This window comes from Ranitomeya imitator, chromosome 3 (assembly GCF_032444005.1).
Source record: "Ranitomeya imitator isolate aRanImi1 chromosome 3, aRanImi1.pri, whole genome shotgun sequence".
Classification (NCBI taxonomy): Eukaryota; Metazoa; Chordata; class Amphibia; order Anura; family Dendrobatidae; genus Ranitomeya; species Ranitomeya imitator.
This window is the reverse complement of record NC_091284.1, coordinates 553,438,969-553,460,156: the sequence shown is the minus strand read 5'-3', so window position 1 is coordinate 553,460,156 and position 21,188 is coordinate 553,438,969. Positions and strand designations below refer to the sequence as shown.

The 21,188-nt window shown below is 46.1% G+C and overlaps 1 protein-coding gene across 1 annotated transcript in view; it reads left to right on the top strand.

The window, feature by feature from the left end:
• Positions 1-478: 478 nt before the first annotated feature.
• Positions 479-21,188, top strand: part of MACO1 (macoilin 1) — a 63,542-nt gene continuing 42,832 nt past the window's right edge. Inside the window, exon 1 of the mRNA XM_069757909.1 lies at positions 479-787. Within this exon, the coding sequence (XP_069614010.1) occupies positions 708-787 (80 nt within the window). The 5' untranslated portion in view covers positions 479-707. The remainder of the gene's footprint in view (positions 788-21,188) is intronic.

Here is a 21,188-nt window from a genome sequence, read left to right as displayed (position 1 = left end):
GGGGGCGGGCTTCACGGTACGGCCCTCCATCCTGCGGACGTGGAACCCAAAACAAACCAGCCCATTGCTCTACCTGAAGGGTTAACTATAGCTCCTCCTCTTCTGCAGCGTCATTGGACATGCCGCTGTCACCCTCTCCTGTAGATTGGCTCTGATTGGCTGTAAGATTTGACACCTCACGCCCCTCTCCTTTCACTCTCTGGCTTCCCGCGCACTGCACTTGCCAACCACATTGCCCCGCCCAGCACATTCTGTGATCTTTATAATTGGTCCCTTCAGACGCCAGTCATTACAATTCCCCGCCCAAAGCCGAACGGCTTTTCTTTCTAAGGCCAGCAAAGCTTCAGAAAAACTCCTTGCGTCATTATTGGCAGCTTGCCCTTGTGCCCTACTGGCTTGCCTTCTTGTCGCTCAGCGCCTCGGAAGCTGTGATTGGCTGTCCCAGCCTTCACTCCTAGAGTGGGCGGGCTGGCGTTCCGTCCGGCCCTGGCTGCGCCGTTGCTGAGGGGAGGAGGAGGAGGGGCCTCCATCTTTATTTCTTTGTTTCAAACCCTTTAAACTCGTTACTATCGGTTTCTTTCCATGCGTTTATCGGCGCGTTTCCGGGCGGGTAGCCCCTAGTAAGCACCGGAGCCGGTGTGAGCGGTGTCTGGACGGACGGGGGAGGCCTCGGGCGGCGGCAGCTGGAGGAGGTGGACACCGGGAGAATGAAGCGGCGGAATGCTGACTGCAGTAAACTCCGGCGCCCGTTAAAACGGAACCGAATCACCGATGGAATCTACGGCAGGTGAGTGAGGCCGGGGACCGCGCGGTGAGGCGGCCAGCCGTGGAGGCCGGGAGGGAAGCCTCGGCCTGGCCCACACATGGCCGGCTGTGCCAGCTCCTGGGAGCAGGGCTACCTGTGGGCCCCCAATAATTACTGGCATCATTGCCCCCCATTGTCAAGCCCCTATAATTGTCACCTCCGCCAGGTCCAGCTGTGAGGCTGCGCCCGGTGACTGTCTGCAGCGCTGACGCCACTACATCTGATACCCGAGCTCACTGATTGGCTGCAGTGCTGTTATGTGAGGGCAGCGCTGCCGACAATAACAGACCCCAGGAGCCGGATGGCCCCTTCACCACAATGGGCAGCCATGTGTCTCTGTTTGGGGGCACGTGACTGGATAGCTGTGTATTACTGAATGCAGGCATGTATGGCGGATAGGTCACTCATGTAAGACTTGTGGCACCCCACGGATCGGCTGGCACCGAGTACCTGGCAGTACCGTACTTTATCGCCCTAAACCATGGGCTGATCAGTGACCACAACAATCTTACATTGATGGCCTGCCCTATGGATACAGCATGGCTTGCGTAGTCCCAGCCCCTTTAACAGTCAAAGAAGGATGTGATAATCTGGTTCCTGACTAGCACCAGTCATCTGAGAAGCCATCACCAGTTGGCGAAAAACAGACAGTAAAGTCTTCTGTTATTTAAAGTTGTAGTCCCCCCTTTATGTTTGTCATCTGTGGTCTATTATGAAACATGGATGGCTCGTTCACTGCAGAAAGCACCATTTTACCTGAAAGATGAGCCAGGCCCAGGGAGAAGAGGTTCCCCTGTGGCTCGTCTGACTCGACTGACCGGTCTCTTCCTATGACCTGTCGTGTTGGGCAGGAAGGTGATGGGCGCTGCCCGCAGACTCTTCTCTGCTGCAGTGTTTGAGGAAGATGAGGCTTTTTAATGAACCAGTCTTGTGTTGCCCAAGGTTTAGGTAATATAGTGACTGACCGCTTCCCTTTAGTTCTTGCCTAGGGTTAAAAGGGTATTCCGATCTCCAAGATCCTATCTCCATATGTAGTAGGTGTAATAAAATTGTTAGCAAATACATCCGATTAGAAATGTATTTTAGTTCTTCTGATTAGCTGCGTTACCCCATGTGCATTGTAGTAGCTTAGTTATCCATAGTTGTGGCCACGAACAGCTGTCACTATATCAGTAGTTGTAACCATGCCCTGCACATGGCGTAAGCGACATAGCTAATCAGAAGAACTATCCTACACTTCTAAGTGGAGGTATTTTCTAATAATAGTAAATCAATAGATCACAATGGCGCTGAACACGTGTGCCTGAAAGTGCAGCAGCAGGTAAAACTGCCCAAATATCCAAAATCAATAATGTAAAAGGTTGCCGCGCTAAGGGGCACTTACAGATCGGCGTATAGTCCTGTGCAGGGAAAATCCACTTGCGTGGCGGTTTCTTCCCCACTGTGCAGTAGTGTTAGCAATGGGAGCGTTCCCCCCCCCCCCCCCCCCCCAAGGTTGCAATCCCCCGTTAGAACCTGCCGCTGACACACAGTGGTAGCCTCGGCCGTGCGGATCTGCAGCGCTTCTGCGCGGAAAAATCCGCAGCAAATCCGCATCGTGTGCACATAGCCTAACAGGGGAAGAGGTCAGGAAGTGGGAATCCTAGAAATGGACTATGTGAAGAGCCTCGCTGCATGACCATTTGCAGACGTGTTTCAGATGGCTTTGTACCAGTGTGGGGCTAGCACAAGAACTGGGAGAGAGGCCTCTGCCAGATTCTACTTGTGAACGTAGGGAGACTTATGGCCAGTGCTTCCTTGGGACTAAAGGGCCTCCAAAAGGTGCTACTAATGTCCCTGTCCCCCAATGAAGAGGCCGCCTTCACCCTGCAGTGTTTGTAAGGCAACTAGCACTGGGTCTAACATGGGAGAGGTGCAAATCTTTCCAAGAGAATATTTTTCTGTGATTTGCAAATTCCGGACCCCCATCTGGCTATATGAAAGTCACCGAATGTTCGATGAAAATGTCTGAACTGTTACATCTAGTTGTCATCAGTAGCCATATTCCTGGGAAGTGCTGGTTCACCATCGCCACACCTGCAGTGGAAAGTGCCCTCTGTCTTTCCATCTAGGAGGGTGTATGGCTTCATTAAAAATGCTGGGGCTCGTAACAGGGCGGCAGCGGTCCTGGCTACAACTTATGCCCGCTGCTCTGGGTAATGTGCAGTAGTTTGAGGATTTTAACCAACCTCACAAACAGTACACTTGACCATAAACACATATTACAGTGAAATTTGCAGCTTTAATTGCGTGATTAATTTTCTCTCAAGTTTCTGTTAAGAACTGTGGCCTGATCTCAAGAGAGAATCCCTGGCCATTTTGGCTCCCTGTAAACAAATATTGGCACCATAGTAAAGGGCCTGTCATGTCTCTGCTCTTGCGTACGCAGGCATAATGACTAATGTGATGGCACCTTTCCAGGGCTCTTTTTGGGACTCCCTTGTTACGGAAGCATCGGTGGGTGACATTTAACATCTGTTTTCAGCAGCTACCGTTGTGGCCAAAAGTATTGACACCCCTGCAATTCTGTCAGATAATACTCAGTTTCTTCCTGAAAATGATTGCAAACACAAATTCTTTGTTATCTTCATTTAATTTGTCTTAATGAAAAAAAACACAAAAAGAATTGTCCTAAAGCCAAATTGGATATAATTCCACACCAAACATAAAAAAGGGGGTGGACAAAAGTATTGGCACCGTTCGAAAAATCATGTGATGCTTCTCTAATTTGTGTAATTAACAGCACCTGTAACTTACCTGTGGCACCTAACAGGTGTTGGCAATAACTAAATCACACTTGCAGCCAGTTGACATGGATTAAAGTTGACTCAACCTTTGTCCTGTGTCCTTGTGTGTACCACATTGAGCATGGAGAAAAGAAAGAAGACCAAAGAACTGTCTGAGGACTTGAGAAACCAAATTGTGAGGAAGCATGAGCAATCTCAAGGCTACAAGCCCATCTCCAAAGACCTGAATGTTCCTGTGTCTACCGTGCGCAGTGTCATCAAGATATTTAACCCCTTAATCCCATATGACGTACTATCCCGTCGAGGTGACCTGGGACTTAATTCCCAGTGACTGGATAGTACGTCATATGCGATCGGCCGCGCTCACGGGGGGAGCGCGACCGATCGCGGCCGGGTCTCAGCTGACTATCGCAGCTGACATCCGGCACTATGTGCCAGGAGTGGTCACGGATCGCTCCCGACACATTAACCCCCGCACACTGCGATCAAACATGATCGCAGTGTCCCGGCGGTATAGGGAACCATCGCGCAGGGAGGGGGCTCCCTGTGTGCTTCCCTGAGACGATCGGTACAAGGTGATGTGCTCACCTTGTACCGAGTGTCTCCTCCCTGCAGGCCTCGGATGCAAAATGGCCGCGGAGCTACTTCCGGGTCCTGCAGGGAGGTGGCTTACCAAGTGCCTGCTCAGAGCTCTGCAGAGTGTCAGATCAGCGATCTGTCACTATACAGTGATGTCCCCTTTGGGACAAAGTAAAAAAGTTAAAAAAAAACAAAATTTTTAAATGTGTTAAAAAAAAAAAAAAAAAATCCTAAATAAAGAGAAAAAAATAAAATATTGTTCCCATAAATACATTTCTTCATCCAAATAAAAAAAACAATAAAAGTACACACATTTAGTATCGCCGCGTCCGTAACGTCCCGACCTATCAAACTGGCCCACTAGTTAACCCCTTCAGTGAACACTGTAAAAAAAAAAAGGCAAAAAACAACGCTTTATTATCATACCGCCGAACAAAAAGTGGGATAACACGCGATCAAAAGGACGGATATAAATAACCATGGTACCATCTTGTCCCACAAAAAACGAGCCGCTATACAGCATCATCAGCAAAAAAAGTTATACTCCTCAGAATAAATCGATGCAAAAATAATTATTTTTTCTCTAAAATAGTTTTTATCGTATAAGTGTCAAAACATTAAAAAAAAATCTAAATGAGGTATCGCTGTAATCGTACTGACCCAAAGAATTAAACTGCTTTATTCATTTTACCAAATGCGGAATGGTATAAATGCCACCCCCCTCTCCATCCCCCCCCCCCCAAAAAAAAAAAAAAATCATGAATAGCTGGTTTTTAGTCTTTCTGCCTCACAAAAATCTGAATAAAAAGCGATCAAAACATGTCACATGCCCAAAAATGGTGCCAATAAAAACGTCAGCCCGTCCCGCAAAAAACAAGACCTCATATGACTCTGTGGACTAAAATCTGGAAAAATTATAGCGCTCAAAATGTGGTAACGCAAAAAATATTTTTTGCAATAAAAAGCGTCTTTTAGTGCGTGACTGCTGCCAGTCATAAAAAGCAGCTATAAAAGTAAATCGAACCCCCCCTTCATCACCCCCTTAGTTAGGGAAATATTAAATATTAAAAAAATGTATGTATTTCCATTTTCCCATTAGGGTTGGGGTTAGGGCTGGGGCTAACGTTGGGGTTGGGGCTAAAGTTAGGGTTTGGATTACCATATATACTCGAGTATAAGCCGACCGGAGTATAAGCCGACCCCCCTAATTTTGCCACAAAAAACTGGGATAACTTACTGACTCGAGTATAAGTCTAGGGTGGAAATGCAGCATTTACCGGTGAATTTCAAAAATAAAAATAGATCATTATTTCCCCATAGCTGTGCCATATAGTGCTCTGCACCGTTCATTTTGTCCCATAGCTGTGCCCCATACTGTGCTCGGCACCGTTCATTATTGCCCCATATCTGTGCCCCATATACAATGCTCTGCACCGTTCATTTTGTCCCATAGCTGTGCCCCATACTGTGCTCGGCACCGTTCATTTTGTCCCATAGCTGTGCCCCATACTGTGCTCGGCACCGTTCATTATTGCCCCATATCTGTGCCCCATATACAATGCTCTGCACCGTTCATTTTGTCCCATATCTGTGCCCCATACTGTGCTCGGCACCGTTCATTATTGCCCCATAGCTGTGCCCCATACAGTGCAAAAAAAAAACAAACCGCGATCTCTTTTTAATTTCTCTGTCCTCCGATGTGATCGCACATCGGAGGACAGAGAAAAGGGGTCCCAGGTAGCCCCCCAATACTTGCCTATCTCCACCGATGCTCCTCGTGGCTCCCGGTGGGCGCCGCCATCTTCAAAATGGCGGGCGCATGCGCAGTGCGCCCGCCGGCCGGCCCCGCGAGAATCTTTGGGGTCTCGGCTGCCGGGGGTAGCCGAGACCCCAAAGAGCATGATCGGGGTCGGTTTTCTCAGAGGACAGAGAAATAGGGGGATTCGGGGACCCTGCCATACTCACCTGTGTCCCTGGGTCCTCCTGCTGCTCCTCCTGGCCGCCGGCAAAAGAAAATGGCGGGCGCATGCGCAGTGCGCCCGCCATCTGTCTCCATCTGCCGGCCGGCAGGAGAAGAGCAGTTGGGGATAAAATTAGGGGTAGGGTTGGGGGTAGAGGTAGGGTTGGGGCTAAATTTAGGGTTGGGGCTAAATTTAGGGTTAGGGCTAAATTTAGAGTTAGGGTTGGGGCTAAATTTAGGGTTAGGCTTCTTTCACACTTACGTCGGTACGGGGCCGTCGCAATGCATCGGCCCGACATACCGACACACGTTGTGAAAATTGTGCACAACGTGGGCAGCGGATGTAGTTTTTCAACGCATCCGCTGCCCAATCTATGTCCTAGGGAGGAGGGGGCGGAGCTACGGCCACGCATGCGCGGTCAGAAATGGCGGATGCGACGTACAAAAAAACATTACATTGAACTTTTTTTGTGCTGACGGTCCGCCAAAACACTGATCCAGTGCACGACAGACACGACGTGTGGCCATCCGTCACGATCCGTCGGCAATACAAGTCTATGGGCAAAAAATGCATCCTGCGGGCACATTTGCAGGATCCGTTTCTTGTCCAAAACGACGGATTGCGACGGATGCCAAACAACGCAAGTGTGAAAGTAGCCTTAGGGTTAGAGTTTGGATTAGGGTTAGGGTTAGGGTTTGGATTAGGGTTGGTATTAGGGTTAGGGTTGGCATTAGGGTTACGCTTGGGATTAGGGTTAGGTTTGGGATTAGGGTTAAGGTTAGGGTTGAGATTAGGGGTGTATTGGGATTAGGGTTAGGTTTGAGGTTAGGGTTAAGATTAGGATTAGGGGTGTGTTGGATTTAGGGTTTTGATTAGGGTTATGGTTAGGGTTGACATTAGGGTTGTTTTGGGGTAAGGGTTGTGATTATGGTTAGGGTTAGTGATTAGGATTATGGATCAGGTTGGGATTAGGGTTAGGGGTGTGTTGGGGTTAGGGTTGGAGCTAGAATTGGGGGGTTTCCACTGTTTAGGTACATCAGGGGGTCTCCAAACACGATAGCCAATTTTGCGCTCAAAAAGTCAAATGGTGCTCCCTCCCTTCTGAGCTCTGCTGTGCGCCCAAACATATGGGGCATCAGCATACTCGGGATAAATTGGATAACAACTTCTGGGGTCCAATTTCTCTTGTTACCCTTGTGAAAATAAAAACTTGGGGTCTACTAAATCCTTTTTGTGGAAAAATATATATATATTTTTTTATGACTCTGCATTCTAAACTTCTGTGAAGCACTTGGGCATTCAAAGTTCTCACCACATATCTAGATAAGTTCCATGGGGGGTCTAGTTTCCAAAATGGGGTCACTTGTGGGGGGTTACTACTGTTTAGGTACATCAGGGGCTCTGCAAACGCAACATAACGCCCACAGACCATTCTATCTAAGTCTGCATTCCAAAACGGTGCTCCTTCCCTTCCGAGCTCTGCCGTGCGCCCAAACAGTGGTTTACCCCCACATATGGGGCATCAGCGTACTCGGGATAAATTGGACAACAACTATTGCAGTTTAATTTCTCCTGTTACCCTTGTGAAAATAAAAACTTGGGGGCTACAATATCTTTTTTGTGGAAAAAAAAATATTTTTTATTTTCACGACTCTGCATTCTAAACTTCTGTGAAGCACTTGGGCATTCAAAGTTCTCACCACATATCTAGATAAGTTCCATGGGGGGTCTAGTTTCCAAAATGGGGTCACTTGTGGGGGATTTCTACTGTTTAGGCACATCAGGGGCTCTCCAAACGCGACATGGCGTCCGATCTCAATTCCAGCCAATTCTACATTGAAAAAGTAAAACGGCGCTCCTTCACTTCCAAGCTCTGCCATGCGCCCAAACAGTGGTTTACCCTCACATATGGGGTATCGACGTATTCAGGAGAAATCGCACAACAACTTTTGTGGTCTAATTTCTCCTGTTACCCTTGTGAAAATAAGAATTTGTGGGCGAAAAGATCATTTTTTGTGTAAACAAAAGCGATTTTTTTATTTTCACGGCTCTACGTTATAAACTTCTGTGAAGCACTTGGGGGTTCAAAGTGCTCACCACACATCTAGATAAGTTCCTTAAGGGGTCTAGTTTCCAAAATGGGGTCACTTGTGGGAAGTTTCCACTGTTTAGGCACATCAGGGGCTCTCTAAACGTGACATGGCGTCCGATCTCAATTCCAGCCAATTCTGCATTGAAAAAGTCAAACGGCGCTCCTTCACTTCTAAGTTCTGCGGTGCGCCCAAAAAGTGGTTTACCCCCACATATGGGGTATTGGCGTATTCAGGAGAAATTGCATAACAAAATTTATGGTTACATTTCTGTTTTTACACTTGTGAAAATAAAAAAAAATGGTTCTGAATTAAGATGTTTGCAAAAAAAAGTTAAATGTTCATTTTTTCCTTGCACATTGTTTCAGTTCCTGTGAAGCACGTAAAGGGTTAATAAACTTCTTGAATGTGGTTTTGAGAACCTTGAGGGGTGTAGTTTTTAGAATGGTGCCACACTTCATTATTTTCTATCATATAGACCCCTCAAAATTACTTCAAATGTGATGTGGTCCCTAAAAAAAAAAAAATGGTGTTGTAAAAATGAGAAATTGCTGGTCAACTTTGAACCCTTATAACTCCCTAACAAGAAAAAAATTTGTTTCCAAAATTGTGCTGATGTAGACATGTGGGAAATGTTATTTATTAACTATTTTTCATGACATATCTCTCTGATTTAAGGGCATAAAAATACAAAGTTTGAAAATTGCAAAATTTTAAAAATTTTCGCCATATTTCCGTTTTTTTCATAAATAATCGCAAGTAATATCGAAGAAATGTTACCACTAACATGAAGTACAATATGTCAGGAAAAAAAATCTCAGAATCAGCGGGATCCGTTGAAGCGTTCCAGAGTTATAACCTCATAAAGTGACAGTGGACAGAATTGCAAAAATTGGCTCTGTCACTAAGGGGTTAATAAACTTCTTGAATGTGGTTTTGAGCACCTTGAGGGGTGCAGTTTTTAGAATGGTGTCACACTTGGGTATTTTCTATCATATAGACCCCTCAAGATGACTTCAAATGTGATGTGGTCCCTAAAAAAATATTGGTGTTGTAAAAATGAGAAATTGCTGATCAACTTTTAACCCTTAACTCCCTAACAAAAAAAAAAAATTTGTTTCCAAAATTGTGCTGATGTAAAGTAGACGTGGGAAATGTTACTTATTAATAATGTTGTGTGACATATCTCTGTGATTTAAGGGCATAAAAATTAAAAGTTAAAAAAGCAAAATTTTTGCCAAATTTCTGTTTTTTTCCACAAATAAACGCACGTTATATCTAAGAAATGTTACCACTACCATGAAGTACAATGTCACGAGAAAATAGTGTCAGAATCGCCAAGATCCATTGAAGCGTTCCAGAGTTATAACCTCATAAAAGGACAGTGGTCAGAATTGTAAAAATTGGCCCGGTCATTACCGTGCAAACCACCCTTGGGGCTTAAGGGGTTTAAGCCCATGGCACTGTCTAACCTCCCTAGATGTGGACGGAAAAGAAAAATTGACAAGAGATTTCAACGCAAGAATGTGCGGATGTTGGATAAAGAACCTCAACTGACATCCAAACAAGTTCAAGCTGCCCTGCAGTCCGAGGGTACAACCGTGTCAACCCATACTATCCGTCGGCTTCTGAATGAAAACGGACTGTATCGTAGGAGACCCAGGAAGACCCCACTTTTTAACCCGAGACATAAAAAAGCCAGGCTGGAGTTTGCCAAAACTTACCTGAAAAAGCCTAAAACATTTTGGAAGAATGTTCTCTGGTCAGATGAGACAAAAGTAGAACTTTTTGGGCAATGGTGTCAACAGAGTTTACAGGAGAAAAAACGAGGCATTCAAAGAAAAGAACACGGTACCTACAGTTAAACATAGCAGAGGTTCCCTGATGTTTTGGGGTTGCTTTGCTGCCTCTGGCACTGGACTGCTTGACCGTGTCCCGGGTCCGGCGCCTCCCATCTTCTTGCAACGTCGACCTCCTGCTTCTTCATGGGTCCCGGCATCGCGCTCCTGCGCATGTGTACTGATCTACCCTGTTGAGGGCAGAGTAAAGTACTGCAGTGCGCAGGCAGTGGGCCTCTCTGACCTTTCCCACTGCAGTACTTTACTCTGCCATCAACAGGGCAGATCAGTACACATGCGCAGGAGCACAATGCTGGGGAGCGAGGAAGCAACAGGAGGGCGGCATCGTAAGAAGATGGGAGGCGCCGAACCTGGACCTGTGACACCCATCAGACCGGACTGCCTCCCGGGTAAGTATAATAAAACTTAATTTATTCGGACTCCCATGACAGCAACACGAGAGAAGGGATCCGCTCTTCAAGATCAGGAAACCTACATGTACAAAAGGGCGGCACCTCTCCCACCTATCAGTTGGTTTCCTGATGCGATGGGTTCCTACAGACTACAGGAACGTCAGATCCCAGGCCCGGCCAATCGGCTCAGGTAGCGGGGGGGGGGGGGGGGGTGTCTCCTACCTCGACCGGTATGGGGGTCCTGGAAGCGCCACGGTGGTCCTCAATGGACAGTACGTCTGTGAACGAGCAGCAGGGAGCAGGGTCCGGAGGATTGCCGTCTCCGGAAGTGGCCAGCGCCAGGGTAAGTATATTTCCTGGGTCCCTTTGGCTTCTCACGGTGCAGAAGTGGGCTCCAGCTGGGTCCGGCGTGTGTCGCGGTGCATCGTGGCTCTCCTCGGCGTTCTAGGGCAGCCTCTGACGCGTTCTGCGTCATTGGGGTCGCTGGGTGACATCAGGGGGCGGAGTTGGCAGGCACTTCCGGTTCACTGCTGGGAATCTGGGGAAGAAATGAGTAAAGCAAAACACAGGGAATGCGCCCTCTGTGGATGCCCGCTACTGGACTCTTGTCCCAAAAAAGTTATGCACCCCACTCCCTGTATCCAGCAGACTGTGGCAGAAGAAACTCCTAATTTCACCGCGAGTTTGAAGGACATCATCAGGTCAGAAGTGAGGGAGTCCATAAAATCCCTGACTCAAGGGGAGAGTTCCAGGTGGCTGGATCCTCCAGAGTCAGATTCATCTGCGGGTCAAGGGGAATTTGATAATTCCTCTGATTAATCCCCCTCTGCTTCATCAGAGGAAGACTCTGGTCGCTTCTGCCTGCCCCTGGACCGCGTGGACAAACTTGTAAAGGCTGTTAGGGGAACAATGGGGATATTAGATCCCAGGACGGATCTTTCCTTACATGACGTCATGTTCAAGGATTTGGATCAGAAAAAAACGTAAATCTTTTCCCTTGAACGAAAAAATTCAGGGACTGATTCTCCGTGAGTAGAAGAGACAGGGGGAAAAAAAGGGTTCCTTACCTCCAGCTCTCAAGCGGATATACCCCTTTGATGACCCGGTCGTTAATGCTTGGGATAAAGCCCCTAGGTTAGATGCAGGGGTATCCAGGGCATCAAAGAAATCTTCACTACCCTTTGAGGACATGGCGACCCTGAAAGATCCCCTGGACAGAAAGGCAGATGTCTTCCTTAAAGGAACTTGGGAGATGGCAGCCGGTTCCCTTAGACCAGCAGTCGCATCCACCTGCGTGGCTAGATCAATGATGGTCTGGTTGGACCATCTTGAGACTCGGTTAAAAGAAGACTATTCTGGGGGCCCTTCCAACAATCCAGGAAGCCGCGGCATTCCTATCAGATGGCCTCAGTGGACTCGGTTAGGATGGCAGCAAGAGCAGCGGGTCTTTCCAGCGCGGCCCACAGAGCTCTGTGGTTAAAATGCTGGCCAGGAGACATCCAAACAAGATCCAAGCTCTGCGTGATTCCTTGTGAGGGGGAGTACCTTTTCGGCACGGTTTTGGACGATCTGGATAAGGCGGGAGATGAAAAGAATAGATTCCCCAACTTATCATCCTCTTCTTACGGCACCCCTTCAGTAGGAGAAAGTCTGGCCGGGGGAGACCCACTAGGAACAGTCCCAGATGGGATGACAGGAAGAAGCGAGGTAAAGGCTTCATGTTCAGACATTCTCAAGAACACAAAAAAAAATCCCAATGACTAGCGGTCCCCGTATGGAGAAGATTGCCGGCCTTCTATCCAACCTGGTCGGGAATCACCAACAGTGACTGGATGCAGGGTATGTCTTCATCAGGACTAAAACTTGAATTGCGCATTACTCCCGGGGATAAATAGTTATTTCCTTTCTGCTCTTCCCATCTTGAGCAATCTGCCTTGGAGGATGAAGTAGTTAAGCTGTGTCATAAAGGGGTCCTGAGGGAGGTTCCGGAATCTGAAAGGGGTAGAGGTTTTTACTCTTCCCTGTTTTTGGTCCGGAAACCGGATAACTTTTACAGGACCATCATCAACCTCCGGTCCCTCAATAAATTTCTTATCACTCGCCCCTTTAAAATGGAAACAGTTGACCCGGCAATAAAAATGTTATTTCAAAATTGTTTCGTGGCGGCGGTATTAGATTTAAAGGATGCTTATCATGTGCCTATTTACTAAGACTATCAACGTTTCCTGAGAGTAGCAGTATCCTTGGATGGCTTGGTCCGTCATTTTCAGTTTGTAGCCCTCCCCTTTGGCCTGTCAGTCACTCCACGAGTCTAAACTAAATTGCTGAGGTCATGGCCCACCTTCAGGAGTCAGACATCCTAATTGTCCCCTATTTAGACGACTTCCTAATCATAGGCAGTTCGGCTGATCATTGCTTTTCACAGGTAGCATGATCAAGGTCCACTCTGGAACAATTAGGTTGTCTAAAACTCAGAAAAATCACCTTTGCAACCTGTAAAAGTTCAACTATTCCTCGGTCTTGTATTTGATTCTGTAAATCAAGAATGTCACCGAACACCTGACAAAATTGTTCGCCTTTGTCACCAGGTTTTTCGGGCAGTAAATAGACACTATGACTCTTAGACAAGCCATGTCCCTGTTAGGTTCCTTAATATCCTGTATTCCAGCCGTCAAGTGGGCTCAGGTACACACAAGGGCCCTTCAGAGGGATATTTTAATTAATGACAGAACCCTTGGGGGTTATATCACGTACAATAACCACAGACGCTAGTCATTCAGGGTAGGGGGCCCACATGGAGGATATTGTGGTCCAAGGTCAATGGGATTCCCAGATAGAAACATCATCTAACTTGAAGGAATTATCAGCGGTAGAACTATCGGTTAAAAAGCTCCTTGTGTACCTACAGGGTCACCATGTCCGAATTCTATCGGACAACCAGGTGGCAGTGGCTTACATCAACCACCAAGGTCGGACCCGATCCGAGTCCCTGATGGAAATTACAAAACGCCTTTTCCAAGTGGCGGAAAGACTATCTTTAACAGCATTACACATAAGAGGAAAAGACCATGCCAAGGCAGACTTTCTAAGCCGCAACATACTAAGGCAGGGAGAGTGGTCTCTAGATGGAGCTATCTTCAACCAGATTGTCCGCATGTGGGGTCTGCCAGAGGTAGACCTTTTTGCCACCCGGAGAAACAGAAAAGTAAATCAATTCTGTTCTCTGAATCCAGTGGAGAAACCTCTTATAGTGGACGTCTTCCTGAGGATCTGGGTCTTCAACCTGGCCTATGCATTCCCTCCACTTTCCCTGTTACATTTGGTAGTGAGGAAGATCAGGGAAGACAGTGTGAGGATTATACTAATTGCCCCCTTCTGGCCCAGAAGGGCTTGGTTCTCGTGGCTAAGAACTGTCGGTCTGTGATCCCTGGGCACTTCCAGATCTTCCGGATCTCCTCTCCCAGGGCCCAGTCAACCATCCACGAGTAGCAGGACTCCACTTGACGGCATGGAATTTGAAAGGGCATTGTTAAAGTACCAAGGTTTCTCCCCAAATGGAATTAACAATCTATTTTTCAGTAGGGTGGTTATCGCTACTAAAATTTGCCAGAACATGGAGACCGTTCCTAGCTACTTCTGACTTTAAGATCGAAGAGGGGGTACCTATAGGACCCATTCTAGAATTTGTCTTGCCACTAGTACCATTAAAGTGCAAGTTTCGGCTTTTGGTGCCTTATTTAGTTGCGACATCGCTAGTATTTACTGGGTCTCCAGATTCATAAAGGCAGCTGGTAGATCTAGGCCCATACACAGGGTAAGGTGTGTACCATGGGACTTGAATTTAGTCCTTTCGGCCTTGATGGAGGCCCCGTTTGAACCCATGGTATCTGCCTCTATTAAGATTGTATCCCTCAAAGTGGCCCTTTTAATAGCTATAACATTAGCGCGTAGGATAAGTGACATTCAAGCACACTCTAGGATTCCTCCTTATACGCAGATATTGAATGACAGGGTAGTGTTTAGGCCAGACCCTGCTTGCCAAAGGTTGCCTCAGACTTCCACAGATCACAAGAGATGGTCCTTCCATCCTTCCTCTTGAAACCTACTAATTAGAAGGAGGAGAAACTTCACACTCTAGACATTAGGAGATGTTTGTTTTTGTTACAGTATCTGTCACTAAATCCTGGAGGAAGGACTATGCCTTATTTTTATCCTTCCAGGGCCCTAGAAAGGTTCATAATCTCCAATTGTACATTAGCGAGATGGATTATGGAGGCTAGCTCTCTAGCTTATACAGCAGGTGGCAGTCTGGCTCCACAGAATTTAAAGGGACACTGTCACCTGGATTTGGAGGGAACAATCTTCAGCCATGGAGGCGGGGTTTTGGGGTTTTTGATTCATCCTTTCCTTACCCGCTGGCTGCAATATTGGATTGAAGTTCATTCTCTGTCCTCCGTAGTACATGCCTGCACAAGGCAATCTTGCCTTGCGCAGGCGTGTACTATTGAGGACAGAGAATGAACTTCAATCCAATATTGCAGCCAGCATGCAGCCAGCGGGTAAGGAAAGGGTGAATCAAAAACCCCGCCTCCATGGCTGAAGATTGTTCCCTCCAAATCCAGGTGACAGTGTCCCTTTAAGGGCACATTCTACTCGAGCCACGGCCAGAAAGGTCTGGAGTGTCCATCAACCAGATTTGTAAGGTGGCTACATGGTCCCCCCCCGTCCACCTTCTTTAACCATTATAGACTGGACATGGGTGCTTCTTAAGGCTGTAGTCATCAAACACCCCCCCCCCCCCCCCCCCGCCACAATCAATCTAGTTTTACGTCGTCTCTGTAGTTCTCTTGTGGTGCTGTCATGGGAGTCCAAATAAAGCATTAAGTTGCTTACCGGTAACGGCATTTTTTGGAGGCCCATGAAAGCATTCTTAGTTCCCTCCCTTAAAGTATGGGTGCACACTTCTTCCACTTATAAGTTTTTTCACATGGGTGAATTGTGTTAGAGTTGTATATATTTTATGTGCCATTAACCATTGAGGTCCTCTCAAGCTCTGTAATCCAACTGATGCGTAGGAGAGGTGCTGCCCTCTTGTATCTGTAGGTGGTGCTGTCATGGGCCTCTGGAAGATGCCTTTACCTGTAAGTAACTTAATGCTTTCTTCACTTGCAGGTCTGTCCGGGGGCTTATCTACAGCATTATAGAATGCTGTATATAAGCCCTGAAAGGCAGTGGCCGTATATTATAGCGGAAAAATCTGCTGACAGGTTCCCTTTAATGATTCTATCATAGTATTGAGTATTCTGTTGTAACCACCTCAGTGCCATGTTGATCCATTTACATTAGAAGCTGGCATAATATGTCAGTTATAAGATGTATAAATCCTGGTACACGAAAGTGATGTGCAGAATATTGGACATGTACTGTAGCTGTACCTTAATGTGCCCTCCTATACAGCTTGCCTGTTGGCCAAATGTTGGTGTGGCCGATCATTTGACCGCCAGCTATCTCTGCCTGCTCTCCCATACACAGGAGCGCTCAGTACAAAGTGCCCACGTCTTCCATGAGAGCCACGGTCAGACAACCTGGGTGGCAGCTTATCTGTTTGAAGGCAAATGAATCAGCAGTCTGAAATCCGACCTATTGGATCCCTGTGGTCTGTGGACCCCATACACATTTGACTGTTGGTTGAACCCATCGATATTGGCAGGTTCAGCTGACATTAGTCTATGGTATGGGGCGAGCTTCAGAGCAATCAGTAGTAATGGTAATATCTTAAAAGTCGGTGACTTCACAATATCTGACTGGCTTTCTTGGATCGGTGGGCATCTGACACTTTCACAAATCAGCTGTTATCAACTTCAACTACTAGCAAAGTTTAAAGACTCTGCAATGCAATTATTTTTTTTCTTTTACTGATCAACTTTTGTTTCACCTATAGGACTAGATGGTGGAAATCTACAGTGCAGAACCGTGGTAAAAAGGATGTAGTGTTGACACCCGGCACACTGCAACAGTAATTGTCCAGTAATAAGACAAATCGTTCAATTCCAGTCGTTACTTTTATTACTGTTGTAGCAAGATATTAGCTACATGGGTAAATAGAGGATCCAATTTTCTCACTGAAGCCCGGATTGCTGCCTCATCATTTCTAGAATTTACATATATATTACTGTAGTTGTGTAACTTGTGGATATGAGCTGGCAGAGTGAAGACGAAAGCCATTAGTATGTTTCTTATTCCTAAATGGCTGTCAACCCGAGCAGATGGTGAGCTCTCAACATGACAGCTCAGCCTGACCATTCCTGAAAATGAGCTGTAAACCAGTATAGAAGAGGTGCGTAGCCTCATGATGGTAGAGGATCTGTTTGGCACAGGAAGAGCTCCAGGTGTATATATCTGATGTATCCACAGTGCTCTGTTCTTGTTGGGATAGACTTTTACTGTGTAAGAAAATGCTTTTCTGTACAGTGAGCCACCCGAAAAAAGTAGTGTGTTGTAAGTTTTTACATTGTGCATAAAATGCCATTTTCTACCTGTCTGGTGGTATAAGTCTGAGCCCTATGCCGGAGGTTTTGGTCGGTGAGGCTATGTGCACACATTGCAGAATTTCCACGGCAATTCCGCAACTCCAGCCGTGGGAAACACGCATGCAGAATTGTCATGCGTATCCTCGCTGAACACTAGCGTTTTACAAGCGTAATTAGCTTGCAGAATGCTAGCATTTTCCAAGTGATCTGTAGCATCGCTTGGAAAACTGACTGACAGGTTGGTCACACTTTTCAAACAGTGTTTTGACAAGTGTGACCAACTTTTTACTATTGATGCTGCCTATGCAGCATCAATAGTAGAAGGGTAAAATATAAAAAATAATAAAATAAAAAATCGTGATATTCTCACCATCCGGCGTCCCCCGCAGCCTTCCTCCTCCTCGCGATGCTCCCGTTCCCAGTAATGCCTCGCGGCAAAATTACCGTATTTATTTACAGTGCATGAGCGGCAGACTGGGACCTCATGCTGTTTTTTAAAAATTATTTACCGGTATTTAAATAATAAATAAGGACCCCGCTAATCTTGATAACAAGCCTTTCTGATAGCTGGGGGTTGCAGCCCCCAGCTGTGAGTTTAGTCTGGTTGGCTAACAAAAATAGGGGGGAATCCACACTTATTTATTTATTTTTTAAATTATTTATAGTGCAGGAGTGGCAGATGAATGCAATCATCCACCGCTCCTGCTCTCACTGTAATTAGCGGCTGTAGGTGTCAGATGATGGGAGCAGTAGTCCCATCAGATCAGCTGACACCAGTAATTGGAGGTGTAAACTTTACCTCCGATCACAGCTGACAGTGTGGGAATCGCGGCTCCCTGACCGGTGGGGATGATTTCCCCGCCGATCACAAGCGGGTGTTTGCGGCGCTGTCATGCAAATGACAGCGTGTCAGACACAGTATTTTCGGACCCCCCCATTCAAGAGAATGGGGATCAGGTCTGCTCTGCTGGATGACAGGCTGCATGGACACATTGTGCAGCCTGCCATGTAGAGGTAGCAGAGCCGAGTGTGACGTCACATACGGGTGTCCTTGACTTTTCTGCAGCAAATACGCTGCAAGAAAAGTCAACCTAGCGTATTTGCAGTGTGTTTTCACCATCCATTCAAGTCAATGGCTGGAAAAATGCTGAAAGAGGTGATATGCCCAATGTCCAAAAAACACAGCAAAGCACAAAATACTGATCACACAAAAGTGTGTGCATGAGATTTCTGAATTCTCCTAGGCTTTGCTGGTACTGTAAAAAGCAGCTGAAAATTAGTATTAAAAAAGGCAAAAAAATGCCCAGTGTGAACTTACCCTAAGGCCTGTCTCACACGTCCAGATAATTCCGGTCCCGGAGTTGTCCGTGTGCTCACGTGGCACATCAGTGCGGCACTCGTGCGGCAGCCGTGTGCCGACTGGGTACCACACGGACCGTGCAGGAGACAGCGCTACAGTAAGCTGATTGAGATACTGATTTGGCTTTTATCCTAAGTCATATTGCACGACTCGTTAAAGGGTTGATTGTGACTTGTAGGATCGCTACTTCCAACAGGTGGCGCTATAGAGTTTAAGTCCTCTTTTTCTCAGAAGAGGCAATTTGCTATATATATACATACATACATACATACATACATACATACATACATACATACATACATACATACATACATACATACAATTATACCTAGGAGAGGATGGACCAGGAGCAGCACAGAGATAAACGCTTGGGTCTTATATTCTGCCGTGTGTGCCGGAGATTAGCTGAGCCACAGTGTGTTCCTTCCATAGCATCAGGACTGCTGCATCTAAGCCTTTCTCCTGACCCCCATGTGTACCGCTCTTGGCAGCCGCTTTACCTCTGGCTGTTTCCATTTGGCACGGAGAAGCGGCTTGTTCATGGAGATGTGTGGAAGTGTTTCATGTCCTGTCAGCAAGTTTGTATCCATTCTGGTTTAGCTAGGCACCAATTCAGATGTTCATAGCGGTCTGTGTCCAGTACTGGATTCAATTAATTTTCAAACTCCCCTCCCAGCCTCCCCCCTTTTTGACAAAAAAATTTAACTTTTATATATTAAAACTTTGGTGTGGAACAGAACTATTAATACTTGGCCTATTATCCATCACAAACATTAACCCCTTAACGACTAGAGGTATTTTTGGTTTTGCATTTTCGTTTTTCGCTCCCCTCCTTCCCAGAGCAATAACTTTTTAAATTTTTTGCTCAATATGGCCATGTGAGGGCTTGTTTTTTTGCGGGACTAGTTGTACTTTTGAATGACACTATTGGTTTTACCATATTATGCACTGGAAAATGGGAATAAAATTCCAAGTGAGGTGAAATTGTAAAACCGTGCAATCCTACAGTTTTGTTTAGCGTTTTACCAAGTTCACTAAATGCTAAACCTACCTGCCATTATGATTCTCCAGGTCATTACAAGTTCATGGACACCAAACATGTCTAGGTTCTTTTATTTATCTAGGTGATGAAAAAAATGCCAAACTTTGTTACAAAAAAACTGCGCCATTTTCCGACACCCGTAGCGTCTCCATTTTTCGTGATCTCGGGTTGGGTGAGGGCTTATTTTTTTGCGTTTCAAGCTGACTTTTTTAAAGACACCATTTTGGGGCAGATTCGATCTTTTGATCGCCCGTTATTGCATTTTAATGCAATGTTGCTGCAACCAAATAGTCATTCTGGCGTTTTGACTTTTTTCTTGCTGCGCCGTTTAGCGATCAGGTTAATCTAACTTGTTTTTCTTATCTTTCAGGTTACATCGGGGGTGGGGAGGGGTGCTTATTTGCAGCACTACAGAATGCTGCAGACAAGCCCCTTATGGCGGTGGCCGCAATTTATAGGGCCAAAATTAGGTGACAGATTACCTTTAAACTTTTTTTTTTTTCTAACTTTTTGCATGCATCAATAGTCTCCATGGGAGACTAGAAGCTGCCATAACCCGATCGGCTCTACTACATACAGACAATGATCATATCGCCTGTATGTAGCAGACTAATTTGATCACTGCCGAAGCCCACATCAAAGGGAGGGAGTCCAACATCAGCGTACTATTATGCCCGATGTCGGAAAGGGGTTAAAGGCATTATCCAAGCATATGATGTTGATGATTTTTTCTTGGGTAGGACATCAATATCGGATTGGTGTGGGTGCTGGACCGCCACTGTTATTCGCTGTGGCGACGGATGAATGTAAACCTAGATTTGAGCTCCATTCCTTGTGTAGCAGCAGCTGCTGCTAAAAACTGTAGGATCAGCTCCTATCCTCTTTAATAGGAGCTGATCTGCAGTTCACGTATGAAGGGAACCTGTCAGCAGGATTGTGCTCAGTAACCTACACACAGTGTTAGGTTAGCGCCATTATACTGATTAAAATGATACCTTGGTTGGTGAAATCCGTCTTGTGGTTGTTGCCATAGGTGTGTATATCTGCTACTGTGCAGGTGCGGCGGGCGCCATTTTTAAATGGATTTTTTTTCTAGCTGAATAACATCAAGAACATGTCTTATTGGGACATGAAACATGCGATTGTGCTGCTGGTACCTGCCTGCAGAAGGGTTTTTTGTTTTTTTTCACTTAAGCATGTACAGATATTCAGTATGCAAACAAGGGGGCTGGTCAGTGACCTATCAGCAGGCTGCATTATGAATGCACCACAAAGTCGCGCCCTGGAGCACAAGCATATCATTAACTTTAAAACTGAAAATAAAGATTACACCGATACCTTGCTTGATGAAATCCGTCTTGTGGATGTGTAATTAGTATAATGGCGCCGACCTGGCACTGTGTGTAGGTGACTGTGCACAATCCTGCTGACAGGTTCCCTTTAAAGCTAAACACGCAGTATAATGTGTATGGATCCTTGCAGCAAGAAGTGAGCTGCTGCATCTCGCTGAAACTGTCCCCCTCTCCCCATTGAAATATACATGCAGGTTTGCAATGGATGCTGATGTAATTGTACGAATATGGCCAGTGCACGTCAACAAATATGCAGGTTGCTGGACACAGATGTATGTCAGTAAATCTCTGCTTAACCTCCATATTTTCCTTTTATAGTGCGGTAATGAGCTGGAAAAATCATATCTTCTGTTCCAGGATAGAAAATGGCATACACAAATGATGTGGGTTTTGTATCACTTTCTCTTAGCTTCTCAGGTTTCCATTCAAAAC